Genomic DNA, 18,021 nt, shown 5'->3' with positions numbered 1-18,021 from the left:
CTGAGGGGATTTGACTGACCTTATCAGATCCAAAAGCTACAACTCTTGTTGCATAGGTCTTGCTTTATCTTGGTCTTAACCATCCAGCAGAAAAGTATAACAACCAAGTATAAGAAGTAAAGCCATGCTGTTGTGTTGAGCTGTAGGGGACTCAGGTCAACAATGTCTGACACTGCCAGTCAAGCGGGAAGACACAATACTATTAGAGATTAGTGGACTCTTTTAGAATATTTTGCTGAGTTAACACACCTATAATATTCAAATGACGGAACTAAACAAAAAAGGGGATACAGATGAATGTCCATTTTGTATCTGTGTATTCAAAAAGGCTAGGATAGATATATAGTTACATTCTCTTAATGAACAGAGGGATTTGTTGTAATAGTGTCTGTAAACAGGATATCATGTCTGCATCTTGTACAGCAAATAACCACTAGGAAGAGAATATGCAATGTGTTAATTATTGAAACTGTCCTACCATTTGATTTGAAACTGTCTCATTGCTATTTGTCTCTCAATAAAATTATGGGAAAAAATAAAATAATAAAATAAAATTTTCTAAAAAAAGAAAAAGAAAATAAAAGTTTTTGTATGTATATCTGTACATTATTTGAGGGAATACTTATTCTAAAAGCAAAAGCAACTTGTTCCTTGTTCCTCTGAGCTCTAACTGCGAGTGAGTGTGCTGGCAGCCATCAGCAGTAGCATTATCACACCATGGTTTTCTATGAGAAGCATGTAAAGCTATCTTATTTCCAGGGTCAAGAACAAGTGTAGAGATTTTTAACTCCTTCCATCTGGCAACTTCAAAACTTGGCACATCAACAAGACCAGGAACACTTCTATTACAGCAGTGGAATACATTTCCAATTAGTCATTCAACACTCTTAAAAGGAGAAAGAGATCTCTTCCACTCTAGGAGAAGGTAAGAGCTGGCAAATATGAACAGAACAAAAGGCCAGGTCAAGCAGAAAAGGAAAAGAATCTTACCAGGAAGTGAAAGAATCATGAGCAAGTGAATCTGAAGCAGGCCTATTTAAAACAAAACAAAACAGCAAAAATGTTTAGAATAATCAGATCCCTAAAAAGAGACTACAGTTTGTCAGAAATGCAAATGAATTCAGAAAAAAATGAAAAACATGAAAAAATAAAGAATATTTTATAGTTTAAAAAAGTAAATAACAAAAAGGGCTGGCTAAACAGCTTAGAGGATTAAAGCACTTGCAAGCAGGCACAGAAGCCAGGGTTCGATCCCCAGGCGCGCGGTGCTAGCCCCGCCCCTGGGGCACGCTGAGATGGCAATTGACACTGGGTGTAGTGATGCACGCCTGTAATCCCAGCTCTTGGGAGGCTGTAAACAGGCAGATCTAAGTAGTAAGTCTGATCTAGTAGTGAGACCCTGAGTACCCTGTAGACCCTTCCCTAAAATACAAAAAAAAAAAAAAAAAAAAAAAAAAAAAAAAAAAAACCAAGAAACAGGTGCTTTAATACAGTTTCCCATAATGCAGAGGGTATAAGAAGGACCAGGCCATACGGCCAAGTGAAGGGCCCCTAATCTTGTCCCTCTGCAAGTGACCAGGGGCTTTCTTTAATCACATCTAACCAGAACACTTCCTCACTGCTGGCAGCAGCCATCTGACCAGGACTACACATCAATTCCTGACAGGATTCAATTTTCTATTTTTACCCACCTTTGAGAAAGTTGCACAAACAGCGGAGAAAAGCAAGCTGAAAACTTCACACCACAGCTACCTAAGCACACCTAAGCATTAGCTCTGGAGCTCTCCATTAACAAGGAAGAAACGTAAATGTGTCTTTCTATCCCATTCAACAAAACAAATGAACAAGGGCTGGCAAGATAGCTCAGTGGATGAAGTGCTTGCTTGGGCAAGCGCAGGGGCCGGGGTTCAATCCCTGGCACCTCATGTTCTGTTAGCCCCACCCTTGGGCATGTTGAGCCAGTGATGGAGTCCGGGTGTGGTGGCGCATGCCTGCCTATAATCCCAGCACTGGGGAGGCAGCACAAGTCGGAGCTGTAGTAAGACCCAGCACAAAAACAAAACAAAAAAAATGAACAAAGCTAATTTCATGCCACTTTTTGTCATTCAGTTCTTAGGAGTCACGGGAAGCGCAAGTGTTCAAGGAAGGATGCTCACATACACCAACTCCCAATCACCTCCTTCTGCCAAGACGCCCCCAGGCCACTGGAGATGTGGGGCCTGGGGATCCTTGCTCCATCAAGAACACCCCTCCTAATCCTCGTGTTCTTGTCACACCCTTCCTTCACACTTACTTGTTTCCCATATTCCTGCCAAGAGCCAAACTCATCAATCCAATACCAAAGCCAGTCAGTGGTGAGGATGAAGTAAGGGGGTTTGGTGACCGAGGAGGCCGTGGAGAGGCGGCGAGCCTGGGCAGTGCCAAACTTCATGGAGTTGAAGTGCAGGGTACAGGTGTGGCCACAAGCAGCACACACAATCCTGAAAGAGAAAACACAGGCAGACTAAACACCGCACCCACCCAACCAGTGTAAGCCTCCCTCAGCCTCTATCCCAGGGAACACACCATTAGGAATGCAAGTATTAAATGGGTCACATCCGTTTTTTAGAAATGTTTCCAGAGGTAGGGAAAACTGCTTTTTAAGAACAGTTCTACTGCACAAAAATAAAATCAGATTAATAAAGATGTTGATCATTCATGAAAACAGTTCATATTACAAAACAAAACATGCTGGTTAAGATATTTTTTCTTTTGTACCAGGAATTGAACTCAGGATCTCATGCTTTGCCAGGCAAGCACTCTACCACTGAGCTCTCTGCCTGGCCCCAAGGTATGCTTTTTCAAAATGCACTGAGACCGGGAGTGTGACTCCACCCTAGAACAATTGCCTAGCATGTGCAGGACCCTAGGTTCAATTCACACACCATGAAGGAAAAAAATAATAAAATGTCCTGCCAACCTGGCAACAAGGGAATCCTTAGAAAGCGAAAGAACTACGGAGTCAGCACATACTGAGCGTCCACATGTGAGCCTGACCCTCTCATTGTGTATCTTCACAACCCTAGAGGCGAGGCTGAGCCCACGTCACAGGTGGGGAACCCGAGACCAGAAAGCCAACAAACACGCCCACGGTCCCACGGTCAATGGACAGCGCTAGGGGAGCAGCCTGCAGTGTGCCAGGATGGGCTCCCCCGTCAACCACGCACTGCCCGAAGCCCAGAGGGAGCCAGAGGCCAGGCAGATGACTGTGTGCGGAGGCCAGCAGCCACCCACAGGTGGTGTCAGCAAGTAGCCACGGAGAGCCCCATTTTAGCAGTCAGAAAGCAGGAAATAAAGGAAGGTAAGAGGCACAGTAGCGCCTGCCTGTAATCCCAGCACTCGGGAGGCTGATGTAGGAGGATTACCAAGAGTCTGAGGCCAGCATAGCTAGCTATACAGTGAGACCCTGTCTCAAAAAGCAACAAAGAGAGAGGGGTAGGAAGACAGAGATACAGACAGAGGGAGAGAGACACTCACTTCTGTAAAAACTCCCCAGGCACACGAGCAAGCCAAGTGTCCATAAGCTTTATTTAGGCAGAATCTCACTTTTATGTGAGAACTCGCTTTTAAAGGCAGCAGGTCCCAAACACAAATCTGAGGAATTCACCTTCAGACCTCAAGAGAATTTCCACAAGGTTTCATGCAACATAACCTGAAAGCTAACGTATGTGAAAATCAGACAACTAGAGATAATGTAGTTGACAGAGACAATCAGACCATGAAAGGCTACACATTAGCATTCTCATACCCAAATAAATACACAGAAAGTATTTCTAAGGAGCCAAATGCCAGAAAAACCAAGACAATTTGAATGGGAATAAAAGATGGGCTCTGCCTTGGAGACACTAGAACTTCCCACAACGTTCTACCCAGCAAGACAACATGGTTCGAATACACAGACCACCCACCGTGGTGTACCTGCCACCCTGGTGCCCATCACAACTTACTTTTACTCCACATTTAATATCCAGAAGTGTAGAGAATTCCTTAAAATAAACAGACAAAAACATAGCTGTTCCTCCTCCTCAAACAGCGCAACAACAAGGGTGGACACCTCACAGCTATGAAACAGCCAATGGACATGTGGAGAGTATCCTAACAGGCATCGGGCCAAGGAAAGGAGCACACAGTCCCAACCAGGCCCGTCAGCATCAGACGCTGCCCATGTGAGGGGCACATGGTAACAGAGACGGCCGTGAGCGTGGAAAGGCACTAGTCACCCTGCAGAGCAGCCTGGCATCACCTGTTAGAGCCAAGGATGGGCACAGCTCACCTGCCAGTAGCTGCCTGTGGACATCACCCCATTACCCCTAGAAACTCCTGCGTGTACACAAAAGGCCAGCACAACAGGGTGAGGCCAACAGCACAGGCAGGTGTGTAAGCGCGCATGTGCACGCGCGCACACACACACACAGACCAGGTGCTTTTGTTCCTAAGAACTGAAAGACCAGCAAGATTAATCTGCTCAACAAATGTCAGAATTGTGTAGCCTGGAGGCGGAGTCCCTGGAGGGGACACCTCCAAGGTGACAAAACACCTTATATCTCTTTCAAGTGTTCGCTACTTGACTGCACACGAGTCAAAACTCACTGAGCTTTACACTTAATGTGTGCACACTGGTGTGTATAAATTTCGTCTAGAAACAAAGACTATGGGTGGTATGTGAGCCATTTAATCCTTCTAAGGGGAATAACTTGTTTCACATACTTAACCAACAGCAACTTGCAAATAACTCACTCCAAGCTGAAAGTTACTTTACATATTCAAATGGAAACACACTTCAGCAAGTTTAACCCACATTATAAGTATCTGAAAATGAGGCTACTTCCCTATTTATTCTATACTAACCAAGCAGAAATACAGAGATATATTCACATTAATAAAAACTAAAGATTAAACAATGAACAGGTGAGCTGCATAATTTATTATTATTTTTTTTTGTATTTTAGGGAAGGGTCTACAGGGTGTTCAGGGTCTCACTACTAGATTGGACTCATAGTGATCCTCCTGTTTACAGTCTCCCAAGAGCTGGGATTACCATGCCCAGTCTCAATTGCTGTCTCAGCGTGTCCCGGGCGCAGGGCTGGCATGGCAGGCCCCGGGATTGAACCCCTGACCCCTGCGCCTGCTTGCAGGCACTTTAATCTGCTGAGCTATTTGGCCAGCCCTCGTTAGCTGCATAATTTTAAAGAAAAGGCTAAAATTTCAAAACTTACCACCTCTGGCTTTTCTGTAGTAATAAATGAATAAAACATGACCAGTCAATTAAATAGCAAATAATTAAGAACTCACTTGGTCTTAGTACCATCTCCCAGCTCTCTTTGACAGTAGGTGAACAGAGCCACAAACTGCCGACATGACCCTCTCACTTCTGGTCCAGTGTGTACCGCCAGCCTAGGCTGCATATTCGTGTCTGCATATGTGAACATGCATGTATGCACACATATGGGGTGTTAAGACCACCAAAAATAATGTCTGCTGTTTGAACTCCCCACACCACACACCAAAGCCTAACCCTGGAACAAGGGACAATGCCTACTTGTCTCCTTCGGGATTGCAGTAGGCTGCTTCGATAAGCTCCATTTTGTCCAAATCCTTCCATTTGTCACCATCCAGAAACTGCCACCGATAAGGCAAATGGAAATGAACTCTGTGGCACTTGTCTAAAACAGAAAGGAAAGTAGTAAGACAGCTGGCAGACACAGCAGCAGGCCTGTGGTTGATCAGGGAGCACAGTGCAGCCACTGGCCTCAGAGTAATCTGGAAGTTCTGAGGAAGTCTGTCTTATTAGTGTGCATTTAGAGCCTGACATACTGGGTTTCTTCTTACACACATCTTGCTTCTTATCTTCCTTATTAACAGGATCTTATGTTGATTTTTAGAAGTATGGATTATATAAGCTGTATCACCTAGGAATGTCATTTGATTGTAAAGAAGCTGGTCACAGGCCAAAGGTCCGCACCCTGGCAGACGGTAGTTGATGTCATGGGGATGGGCAGGTGCCTGATTTGTCTCCACCAGAGATCTGCTCAGATCTCTGGTGGCCAGCAGCCTCGCCCCTTCCCCTGTCCGCACAGACCCTTATGCCCACCACCATCCCGCCCATGTCTGCAGCCTCCCGTCCCCTGCCTGGGTCCCTCCCACAACTGCATCCTTTCTGCACAGTCCCTAGGCACTGGGTATGTGGGAGCCTGCCTCTGCCCTGTCACTGGAATACAGCCCCACACACCCAGCCCTGCCTTGCTGTTGCCTCCATAAGTTCTGCTATCCCCCTACAGGGGACCAGGACGGCTGAAAGGATGGAAAGGACAAACAGGACCGCAGAGCTCCCAAGGATCACCACTGACACACAACAAGGGGAAGGGCACCTGCCCAGGAAGGAACACAGAACTCCTGGGAGAAACAGAAAAAGGATTAGAGTTACTCTGACTGAACACACCGTGTGTGCAGGCACTCCTTCCTATGCAGGAGAGCTGACGAGTGGGTGACAACGAGGAGGAAGGACTTGTATATTTGTAATTCTGAACCACAGAATGTAATACAAGCCAGGTGAGGTGGCACACTTCTATAATCCCAGTACTCGGGAGGCTGAGGCAGGAGGACTGCTGCAAGTTCGAGGCCAGCATGTGTATCTGCGTGTACTGTGCCACATGTCCCTTCACATTAGCTCTACAGGTACACTAGCACACTCATACCTTTTCCACCTAACTAGATGTAGGTGTTTGGGCACAATGAAAAGTCCAATGTGGTGGCACACAACTGTGATCACAGCACTCAGGAGGCTGGGGCAGGAGAACCAAGGTCAGCTTGCGACCAGTGTGGGCTACAAAGTTGCCTTGTTTGTTTTTGGTCTTTTCTGATTTTTACTGTATTTTTTTGGTTGAATTGTTTTTTAGGGGAGGTTTATTTTTTGTTTTTGGTGCCAAGGACTGAACCCAGGGCTTCTAGCTTGCTAGGCAAGCATTCTACCACTGAGCCAAATCCCCAGCCCCCTGGGCTACAAACCAAGTTTAAGGCCAGGCTGAACTGCATAGCAACTGTCAAAGACAAGAAAAAAAAAAAAAAAAAACACCCACAATAGTATATTACATATTCCTGTCAGCTGTGGTGATGCTTGCCTATAATCCTAGCATTCAGGAGGCTGAGATCAAGGGATCACTTGAGTTTGAAGCCAGCCTGGGCTACACTGCAAAACCCTGTCTCAAAAAACAAAAAAAAAGAAAGAACATATTACACAGTCCAAAAAAAGTTGAACACCTACATCTAGTTTGCTAAGTGGAAAAGGCACAAGTGTACTGGTGTACCTAGGCTTCTTCTAGGAAGCAGGTCAAAGATGGGGGTAGAACAAAAGAACAACAAAAATAAAACTGATAAAGAAAGGCACCAAATGGCCTTGAGACTTGCACCAAGAGACCAGAGAAAGAGCTGCCTGGCAGGACACAAGACAGAAGCTGAGCGCACAAGGAAAGAGCTGCCCCCAACTCCAATAAAATACGGGGGACAGGGCGCTGACTTCATTAAGGCAGGATGTACTCACCTGTGCACCAACACGTACACTTACATACGTGTGTGTTCACGCTGGAGTCACTACATTACTCGAGCTGAAGGCATGGCAGAGCACAACAGCTACCCACACAGGCCCTTACCAACTCTAAGCTAACCAAGAATAAGGCACGCACATCCCCTAGCAACTAGACCCCAACCCACAGGGAAGGCCTTGAGAGGCAGGTCTGGGACAGGCTGACACAAAGAAGCTGTGTGCAGGCTGCTGGAAGAAAAGCAGGCAGAGCTGTGGGGCAGCCAGTGCAGTCAGGGCACCTTCTGGGCTGGGGAAGGCTTTTGATCGCCCTTTAAAAACACTGGGAACAAATACCCACGGGTCCTCCTTTCCTCCCCTTCCTTTTCCTCTTTACAAATAAAGTGTTTTCCTTTAGTTAAACTTTGTCCCTCTAATTTTTTACTGGGGCTGAGTTACAATCCCAGAGCAGCAGTGCTGGTGGCCCAGAGGTGACATCTTCGGTTTCCTAACCAGGAGCCAGATACAACAAACCCTCAGCCCTTATTAAGTCTTTTATTTTAAGACGGTACCTTCCTCACTAAATTGCCCATGCAGGATCAAATCTGCATTCCTTCTGCCTCAGCCTCCCTCCTGCTGGGATTAAAGGGGTGTGACACCACACCCAGCCTATTTGCTTTTGTTGTGTGTGGTTCAGGGATTCTGCATTCTTCACGCACACCTCAATGCTAGCTCTTTCCCAGACTGCAAAAGGGAACTACAATAGGGAAGTAGGAAGAAAGTGAGAGTGTTGCTAAGGTTTGTCAGCCCAGGCCTGGGTAGCAACAAGCACTAGGTCAAGCGGGCTAAGAGACCAAGAGAGGGGGACCAAGAGAAGAGAACCAAGCGAGGAGATCATGAAGCCCAGCAAGGCAGGCGTGGCTACGCTGGAGCCTCCAATCTGCACAGACAGTGCGCCCCAGCCAAAGTGCTCTCTTGCACTTTGGACAAGGAATGTGTGAGTGTGTAGAGAGGCTAATGAAGGCCAGCGCAGATAAAGTAGCAGTCCAGAGGTCATGACCAGGTAAAAGCTTGTGCTCCCTCCCTCAAGTCCACTAAAAGAAAGGATCTAGGGGGAGAGCAGGGAGGCCTCTATGGCGCACCCCAGACTGATGCTACAGCTACAAACCCCGGCACAGGCAAGCTCTGGGGAGCCCGAAGCAAAGCTCTCCCTGCCAAAAAGCACCCCTGGGAAGGGGTATTCCACACGGCCCAGCAGACCAGTGCTTATTTGGAAAGAGTCCAAGGCCCCAGGAAAGCACTGAGAAAAGAGGGCCCAGAGCTGAGTGTGGAGGCTGTGCCATTCACCACTGGAAGGCACTGGGGTGTGCGAGGTCCTCCTCTGTCCTCTTCCCTGACCCTTTCGGCCCTTTCACTCTTTCCTTCCCCTGCTTTGTTTCCCACCTAACCAGGGCACTCTGGAGCATAGGCCTTGTCGAAGATGAGCCACAGAAATCAAACACGTTTGACAGGCAGTGCACCACGGCCACCCACCCACCCTTCTTCACTACCCTGCTTCAAATGACCAACTGGAAAGAAGAACAAACCCAAGAGCACTGGAAAACACTAAAAAGTGCCATCTAAAGATCAGAATTGGCCAGGGAAATAGCTCAGTAGAATAAGCGCTTGCCTGGCAAGAGCAGGGTCCTGAGTTCAATCCCTGGTACCGCAAAAAAAAAAAAAAAAAAAAAAATCAGAATTACTTCAGAATTCTTAAACTATGAGATGGACAAAATCAAACTGATGTAAGAGACAAAAACACATGCAAAATATGCAGGAAGTACCACATTCAGGAGGCTCACTATTTGTTTTCCAAATGAATATGCAAGGGGCTGGGGAGATAGCTCAGTAGAATAAGTGCTTGCCTGGCAAGCACAATGGCCTGAGTGCAATCCCCAGTTCTGCCAAAAAAAAAAAAAAAAGAGAGGGAGAGAGAGAACCAAATGAATATGCAAGTGTGGTGAGAAAGGCTACCCAGAAAGCAAAGCAGATGACAGCCACCAGCCCTGCCCCAGCCCCTGGCTACACACCAGCAGCAGCCCTACCCAGCAGGCCACACCTACTTGATCCACTGGGACAGAGGCCTGGCACCAACATCAGCTTCCTGGAAGCTGACAGACACACAGCATTCCCAAGTGCAACTCTACAGACCATAGAGAATCACCCAACACAACAGGGACAATACCGGAAGGGCAGCCAGCAACACCAAGCAAAGGGGTCTGAGTCACCAGGAGAGCACTAGGGCGCACCTAACACAACGCTGTACCCAGCTGGCTCTCGGAAACCACCAAGGGGAGTATTTGTCTTGAAATAGGCCGATACTTTTAGGCAACAAAAAAAGTAAGAAAATAAAAAGATATTAAAATAGACACAACATAGACAAATATTAAACACATATCAACATTAAAATGTATTGAGAAGACATCATAAAAATAAACACAAGCCAGGAGTGGTGGCACATGTCTGTAATCCCAGCACTTGGTAAGCTGAGGTAGGAGGATCACTGTGAATCTGAGACCAGCCTGGGCTACAAAGTCTGCACAAGGCCAGCCCAAACTGCTTATCAAGACCCTGTCTCAAAAACATAAAAAAAAAAAAAAAAAATCAAAGACTAAAAGAATGGATTTTTTTTTTTTTTTTTCGGAACCAGGGATTTGAACTCAGGCCCTTGCCAGGCAAGCGCTTATTCTTCTGAGCCATCTCCCCCACCCCCAAGAATGGATTTTCAATATAAATAAACATAAAACTCCTCATACTCAACAACAAGGTCAAATAACTAAAAAAGTCACAAATGACTAATTACTGTCTGACTGCATTTTAAATGAAATACCTAGAATCAAACACGCTGGCGCACACCTATAATCCTAGCACTCTAGGAGGCTAAAGCAGGGCAACTGACAATTCAAGCCTAACTTGGGCAACTAAGTGAAGCCCTGACTCAAAATATAAGACAGAGCTCAGGATGTAGCTCAGTGCAAAGCTACAAACTCACCCATGAATCAGTCCACTGATGAGTACAGCACCCTATGAACCAACCCCCCCCAGAAGCCCCCACCTCCAAACACAAGGCTAAGGGAGAGATACTTTAGCTCAGAATCATGATAACACCTCCTTGTATGACTGCATTCACACACAATTCTAGAAAAGACAACCTATCATGACAAAAAGTAGAACAAAAATCTTTTGGGGCCAGGGAGTTAGCTCAGTTGAATAAGCACTTGCCTGGCAAGTGCAAGGGCCTGTGTTCAATCCATGGTTCCTCAAAAAAAAGAATCTTTGGACCTGGTGAATTGACAGGGTGACTTTGAATGACTGAAGGTGCATCGGGACAAGGGACTATTCCTTATCTTGATCACTGTACCGCGGCATATAAACTTACCAAAACTCGTAACAATACATATTGAATGGGTGCATTTTATTGTATAAATTATATCTAAACAATCTTGATTTTAAAATAGAAATATATATGTTGCTATGGCACACGTTCTTGGACCTAGCATTTCACTTCCAGGCGTCTATGGAAAGGACCATGGCTGGGAGTGAATACTAGATGGCTGTTTTTAAAATGAAGTAAATTTACACATGGAAAATAGCTCCACAACATACTCTTAAGTAAAAGGTACAAACTGAGTAATATGTTACCATGTTTCTGTTTAAAAATCAATAAACAAGGCCAAAAATATAGTTCAGTGGCACAGCAACTGCCTGGCAAGTGAGAGGTCATGAACTCGATTTCTGGCACCAAAAAAAAAAAAAAGAAACCAATAGAATATTACAACCACACAGCAATATTTAACTTTGGGGAAGGGCAGAGGAGGAGGTCCTGCTTTACACTGTATTACCTGAGTCTTCCATAAAATGAAAACAATCATGAATCACTTGGATAACTTTTAAAGACTGAAAGTGAAACAAGTTTTGGTAAGGGTTTTTTTTCTTTTGTTTTGTTTTTTTTTGGTGGTGGATTGAACTCAGGCCCTTGCGCTTGCAGGGAAGCTCTTGTTCCACTGAGCCATCTCCCCGGCCCCAGTAAGGGTTTGTTTTTATTTTTGTCTTGTCTTTTTGAGCCAGGGTCTTGCTGTGCAGCTCAGGCTGGCCTTGAGCTCACTTTGTAGCCCAGGCTAGTACTGAACTCACAATACTCCTCCTGCCTCAGCCTTCCTAGAGCTGGGATTACAAGGATATACCACCACATCCGGCTTTGGTGGTAGTTTTTTAAGAGCAGCATCAAATTTGAGGACTCTTCTAAAAAGTTTCAGAGAATTCTACCACCCTCAGCTCCCCAAGAAAACAGCCTCAGCACTGCTTCAGTCAAAGTGCCAGGCGTGTCTCACAGCAGGATTCTAGGAATGGGAAGCAGCCCCTCTCACAGGAGGGGGAGGCAAGCCAGACCCCACTTACCGTGAAAGCTGCAGCTTTTCCGGATATGGTACAAGCAAATCTGATCACTCTCCTCTTGGCTCGGAGTGTCTGAGGATGTAGAACTCAAACTGTCTTTTTTTTCTACAAAGAAATACCACAAAAACAGAAGCTTATCTGATATAGGGTGCCTGTGGCTCAAAGTACAAGGAGAATTCATGGAACTACTCCTACTAGGGATGACACCACTCTAAGTATGCAAGCGGGCACTTCTAGGGAACAGCCAGAGACCCACAGTCACATGACTGTTACGAAACCAAGATGCCGTGGAGGGGTCCTTCCTCAATTTTGGCTGTCTATCCCAGTCAACAGCAGAGGGCAAGTGCAAGGCGACGCTTTATAAATCAGATCCAAGTATACTATCTGAGCATGGAATACAGTATCTGTTAGCAAACTCTTGGAACTGGGTAACACTAGCCAAGAAGGTGGTTAATACATGAAAAGTCTACATCTCCAATGAAACCTCCTTCATTAATTTCAAGTTACCTATAAGGTTCTTAATATTAAAAGTGCAAGTAAGTGCCTTCTAAATTTACCTTTCCTGTAGCACTCCAATGAATCTTTACCTATTTCATTTACCCCATCCATAGACCCCTAAAAAAGCATACAAGATACAATCACAACTTCTCCCTATTTATAGCATCAAAAGTCACTGTATTATCTGTATTTCATTTTCCAGGTTTGGTCATTAAAACCCAAACTCAACCTGGGGCACCATGAACATCACCTCCTTCTCCCCAAGGCAAGGCTGCTTGTGGGACCCAACCCAGCTCAGGAGTAGGCTCTCCTCTTCCTTTGTAAGGAGCTCCTGATCCGACTGCAACTCTTGACCATCTAAAGCACAATCTGTCTACTTCTGAGCTTCTGGGAGTTGGGAAAGATCAACACAGGAAAAAAACTGAGGAAGAATGTAAAGGAAGAAACAGAGCAAGCACTTCTTGGAGACAGGGTCATTATGCAGTCCAGGCTAGCCTTGAACTCATGGCAATCCTCCTGCCTCAGCCTCACAAGTCCTGGGATTACAGGCATGTACTACCATGCAGAGCAAGGACAACTTTTAGATATAAAACTCAAGATTAGAGTGACAAGCATGTCTGCTTGTAATCCTGGCCATCACTTGACAATTGAGAAAGTGAACCATTAAAATGGTGCTCGCTCTGCCGCTACACAAGTGCACCTAACTCGGTACTCAGGAGGCACAGGTGCGACTCAGATGCTAACATACTCAGTCAACAAATGCTAAGTGGTTACTACAGGCTAGCACTGCCTAGGAACTACAGAGGAGCACAGACCGAGGACAGTTACAACAAGGACAAGAGTGCCATTTGTTCACCTCAGGAAGATGGTCAAGCCCAAATATGCCTCTTGTTTTGTAAAATCAAAACAGACCACAGTGCAAAGGACACCGTAAAGCTGACTCTCAAGCTCCTTCCTGACGGGCAAGTCTCAGGAAAGTGAAATGGGGGCCACCTGCCCAGGAAAGGAAGCGTGGCCCCCACGTCAGGGCAAATGAGGGAGCTCTAGAATTCAGTCCCCATCAACACCAACTCATGCTTCCTAGAACATCTTCGAGTCACGTCTATGAGTTCATCTTACCGTCACAATTCCCCTACCTCGGAAAGGATCTTCAACTCTTATTTCACTAAAGGAAGCCCAGACTCACTCCAAATCTCATGCGCTATTTACTGGCTGTGTGGATTAATCCACACCACCCCCACCACCCAGCCTGCAGCAATATTCCTACCACCATTACCAGAAGTCTTCTGAGGGCCTGCAGAAGGAGGGGGTGCCTTGGTGGGGGCAGAGCTCTTATTCTTGATGTCATGCGCATTTCTATAGATGGAAGGCAGCCTGTGGACCAGTTCTGAGCTCATGCCCAACTTCTTCAACTTCTCCAGATTCTCAGAGTTAGAGAAATCATGGCATCTCTTACAGCTGGTACCAAACTTGCACTCTCCCTGTAAGTAGTACTGGCAGATATGGAGTTTGATGCACCGCTTTTGATAGGAACAACCACCAAAGGGCCCATCCCCTTTGTTGTAATGTAGGCAGACCTGTTGACAGCAAAGTTAAAAGACATTAGCCCAGCAAGGACTCCCATGACACACCTCGCACCAACACGGTCCTATAAGGGCCTATGGCCAAGGCCTGTCCTCATCATCCACATGGGCCCAGACAGGAGGCCATCCAAGCCTCAAGATGACAGCTTCTGCACAGACCAACTGAGATCTGCAGCACCCAACAGTGTGCTTCCAGTCACTGCCACGCACGGTGGGGCGGGCGCATGCATGCCCCAACCCCTCAGCTCTGTAACACCTGAGCTGCAGGTGCTGACCCAAAAGGCTCCCCCTCTCTCACAGAAGCCCTGCAAGGGATGTACCACCCCAACTGATGGGGATGGAAAAGAGGTGCAAGGTTGGCCCGAGTCACAGGCCTAGAATCAGCAGTCGGAATTCAATCCAAGTCTCTCTCCATGGTTCTTAGTCAAGCTGGAGTCCTTGGTTTCTCCTGAGCCATAATATTTCCCCATCCTCCACCTTGTGGCCGCTTCCTGATTACCTGCACAGAAATGGCCCCCTTCCCCGACACTCACTTCCGGCAGAAGAAGAGGGTCGTTCTGAAACAAGAGCTGGCACAGCTCATTATAATTGAGGTGGTCAACACCGTGAGTTCTCAGCACACTCACGTTGTGATCGGTCATCAAGCTGTGACTGTTCCTACAGTTCTTCCTGCAAAGCAGCAAAGATGGTGTTACAGACCAAAGTGGTCTCCCACTGTGATACTTCATGTATCACAATCTTAACAATGAGGCTGGTTCTGAGGATATAGCTCAATGGTGACTGCACCTGCTGGGCAAGTGCCAAGGTCCTGAATTTGATTACTGGCACCAAAAAAAGAAGAAGAAATTAAGTTAGAGTAAGGTAATCAGGGGCAGCCCTAACCCAACATGACTACTGTCCTTAGAAGAAAAGGAAATTCAAAGACAGACAATTACAGGAAAGCCCATACAAGAACACAGTGAGAAGGTGGCTATCTAGAAGCCAAGTAGAACTGGCTCAGAAGAAAGCAAAACGCCAAGGCCGGCCAGATAGCTCAGCAGATTAAAGCACCCAGTTAGGCAGATGCAGGACTGGAGTTCCATCCCCCACATGAAGTGCCATGCTGGCCCTGCTCCAGGGGCACACCGAGACAGTGATTGAGACTGGCAGTGGTGGCACACACCTCTAATCCTAGCACTTGGGAGGCTGAAAACTGGAGGATCACTACAAGTCCAATCTGTGTAGTGAGACCCCGTACTAAGTGCATAAAATATATATATATATATATATATATATATATATTATAATATACATAACATATACTATACATAATATATGTATTATATATAGATATATAGATATATATATTTATATATTTATATATAAAAGAAAGCAACCTGCCAACACCTCAGACTTCTAGCCTCCAGAATTGGGGAAAAACACTGATGCTTAAGCCACCTGGCCAGTGATACTCTGTCATGATGGCCTTAGCAACCTTACACAGCTGGTGAGATCACTCTTGGTGACAGTCTTTTAGGAATACTTCCTCACAAGCCTGAGCAAGCCCAGCATGTCTATGTAACAAAAGTACATTGTTTACTTGCCAAGGAAGAGACAGGACCCTGTACTGTAGGGCCCAGGATAACATCTCTTCCCTAAGTCAGTCCCTGTGAAAACTGAGGAAAAGAGAAGTGAAAAAGAAAAAACTCCAGCCCCCTGGGCCAGTAAATATCAGAAGCACAGATTCCTAAAACAGATCCAATCTGGCCCCAAACTTTGGGAAAACAAAAGACCGGGGCCACCACCTGCATCCTACCAGATTCATTAGAGGACTCCTGGCTCCTTCTACCCTGGGGCTTCACCCTCCACTCTCCAGGCCTCAGACTTCTCCTCAGAGTCCATCCACTCCTGACACTGGGCCCACAGTCTGCCTACACCATCACCATCTCCCTAAGGGGCAAGTAAGGTGCCCAGCCTCAGCCCCAAGCTTCAAACCTAAAAACTAAACCACTCTCCAGCTCTCTAAACACACAGCAGGAGCAGAGCCCTGACAGCCTTAGCTCCCAAAGCCTCTCCACACCATCTCCAACTCAACTTGGCAGAATTTCTCACTCATCCCTTGGCAAAGTCCGTCTAACCGGCTATGTGGCCAGCTGGTTCCTAGAGACTACACTTCCCAGCCCTCCTGCACCTGGGTTGGGTTATGAGCCAGCCTCTGGTCAATGGATGTAAGTGGACATTTACCACTTCTGGATCTTACCCATAAACGCCTTTCACTCCTCTCATTCTCTCTGCTGTCTAAAGGACTCCATACCTACATGGCCCTTCAGAGCCACAGCTGAGGAGGGTGGAGCCTAGGTCAATCAGTCTGGACCTCTGAATGACTGCAAGGATCAAGGCACCTACCCAGGCTAGTAGACCCAACTAGAGTAAGAAGTGGTTGGTGCCTGCTGTGTTAAGACAAAAGACGCCAGGCATGGTAGTGCACAGCTGTAATCCCAGCACTAGGGAGGCTGAGGAAGGAGGATCACTGCAAGATCGGGACCAGCCTGAGCTACAAAGTGAGCCAGAACTGCACAACGAGACCTGGTCTCAAAAAGACTTAAAAAAATAAAAAAGATTGCACCAGCTGAAGACAGCCAGGTTCCTTGTAAAAAAAAAAAAAAAGAAAGAAAAACGTTGGGGAAGGGAAGGAGAGATGGAGGAGACAGGATGAGAAGGAAAGAAAGGAAGAATAAAGGGGAAAAAAGGATATAAAATTCTAGCTAACTGGACTAGCTTCAAAGTGGTCCCCATGACATCCTCTAAATCAGCATCCACAGCACTAGCTAAGACCACTTCCTAAAACACACATTTGATGGTTGTGTCTGCTGCCACTGGATGGGCCCCATCACCTTCAAGGTGAGGTCCAAATTCTTTAGGAAAAGCCTCAGCCACCTACTGAGCCTATTCTCCTACGTCGGAGTCTTAACTCCCTCCCTGAACCTCAGGATGAGGCTACATTTGGAGGTAGGGTTGGAAAGAGAAAATTAAGTTAGAAGGAGGTCATTAGGGTCAGCCCTAACCCAACGTGACAGGTGTCCTTAAAAAAAAAAAAAAATCAGGATACAGACACAAAGAACAGAGACTATACCAGAACAGCGAGCCTGAGCCTGAGCCTGAGCCTGCCCCTGCACCAAGATGCTGAAAAGCCCACCGCGTAGACTAGAGGCGGCCAGGCGTGATGTGCCGCGGAAGTTTCCCACATTTGGCGTCAAAGGCAGGCTGAGTACTTTGAGACGTAAGAAACAGTGAGGTGTGACGGAGTAAGAGGAACAGCATGGAAGAAAAAAAAAAAAAAAACTTCTTTCATTCTTGAAACACTAATGGAGCACACCAGGAAGTGCGCTGCGGACGGGGTGAAAGCAGCCGGAGGAACGAGGCTACCTGGGCGGGGGAGCCAGATTTCCTGATTTCTATGTCCTTTCCAGGCAGAGAGAGAGCTCTGTCCTCGCAGTCTGGTCCTCAACGCTGAGTGCAAACCTGGGCCCTGGAGCTGCCCTGGGTCCCCTGGGCCATCGCAGCTTCCCTCCCGCGCCCACCCTGCCAGTGCTTGGGTGGCCCTCGAGGTACCCACTATATCTAAGCCCCTGGGCTTTAGGAGAGCGACCTAAACGCCCCCACCTGACCCCCAACTCCCTCCGAGCGGATACTGCGGACGGGCTCAAAAAACGTTTAGTGACAGGAATGAAGGTGTACCCTGCAGGGCCTCCCCCTGGACTCCTCAACTTACAGAGGGGCTGGAAATGAAGGCGGCGCCCTGCCCCACCGCACCCCACGCTCGCCGCCTCCTCACCCGGCCCGCAGGAACTTGCAGGCGCCGTAGAGCATGAACTTGCACAGGTGCAGCTGCGCGCACAGCCCCGCGCAGCCCGGCCTGGGGCCCAGGTGCTCGCGGCACAGGCGCAGCGCCGACGCGGCCAGCACCACGCG

The 18,021-nt window shown here is 46.9% G+C and overlaps 1 protein-coding gene across 1 annotated transcript in view; it reads right to left on the bottom strand.

Annotated features, from left to right (window-relative positions):
- Positions 1 to 18,021, bottom strand: part of Parp12 (poly(ADP-ribose) polymerase family member 12) — a gene marked incomplete at its 5' end in the record, with an annotated part of 35,327 nt that extends 17,306 nt beyond the window's left edge. The window contains 6 exons of the mRNA XM_004629137.2: positions 2,294 to 2,480; positions 5,579 to 5,702; positions 11,993 to 12,094; positions 13,764 to 14,064; positions 14,604 to 14,739; positions 17,885 to 18,021. Of these exons, the coding sequence (XP_004629194.1) occupies positions 2,294 to 2,480; positions 5,579 to 5,702; positions 11,993 to 12,094; positions 13,764 to 14,064; positions 14,604 to 14,739; positions 17,885 to 18,021 (987 nt within the window). The remainder of the gene's footprint in view (positions 1 to 2,293; positions 2,481 to 5,578; positions 5,703 to 11,992; positions 12,095 to 13,763; positions 14,065 to 14,603; positions 14,740 to 17,884) is intronic.

Source organism: Octodon degus, unplaced genomic scaffold (assembly GCF_000260255.1).
Source record: "Octodon degus isolate 3935 unplaced genomic scaffold, OctDeg1.0 scaffold00027, whole genome shotgun sequence".
NCBI classification, from domain to species: Eukaryota; Metazoa; Chordata; class Mammalia; order Rodentia; family Octodontidae; genus Octodon; species Octodon degus.
Note: the sequence above shows the minus strand (reverse complement) of the source record. Positions and strands in the feature narration are given on the sequence as shown.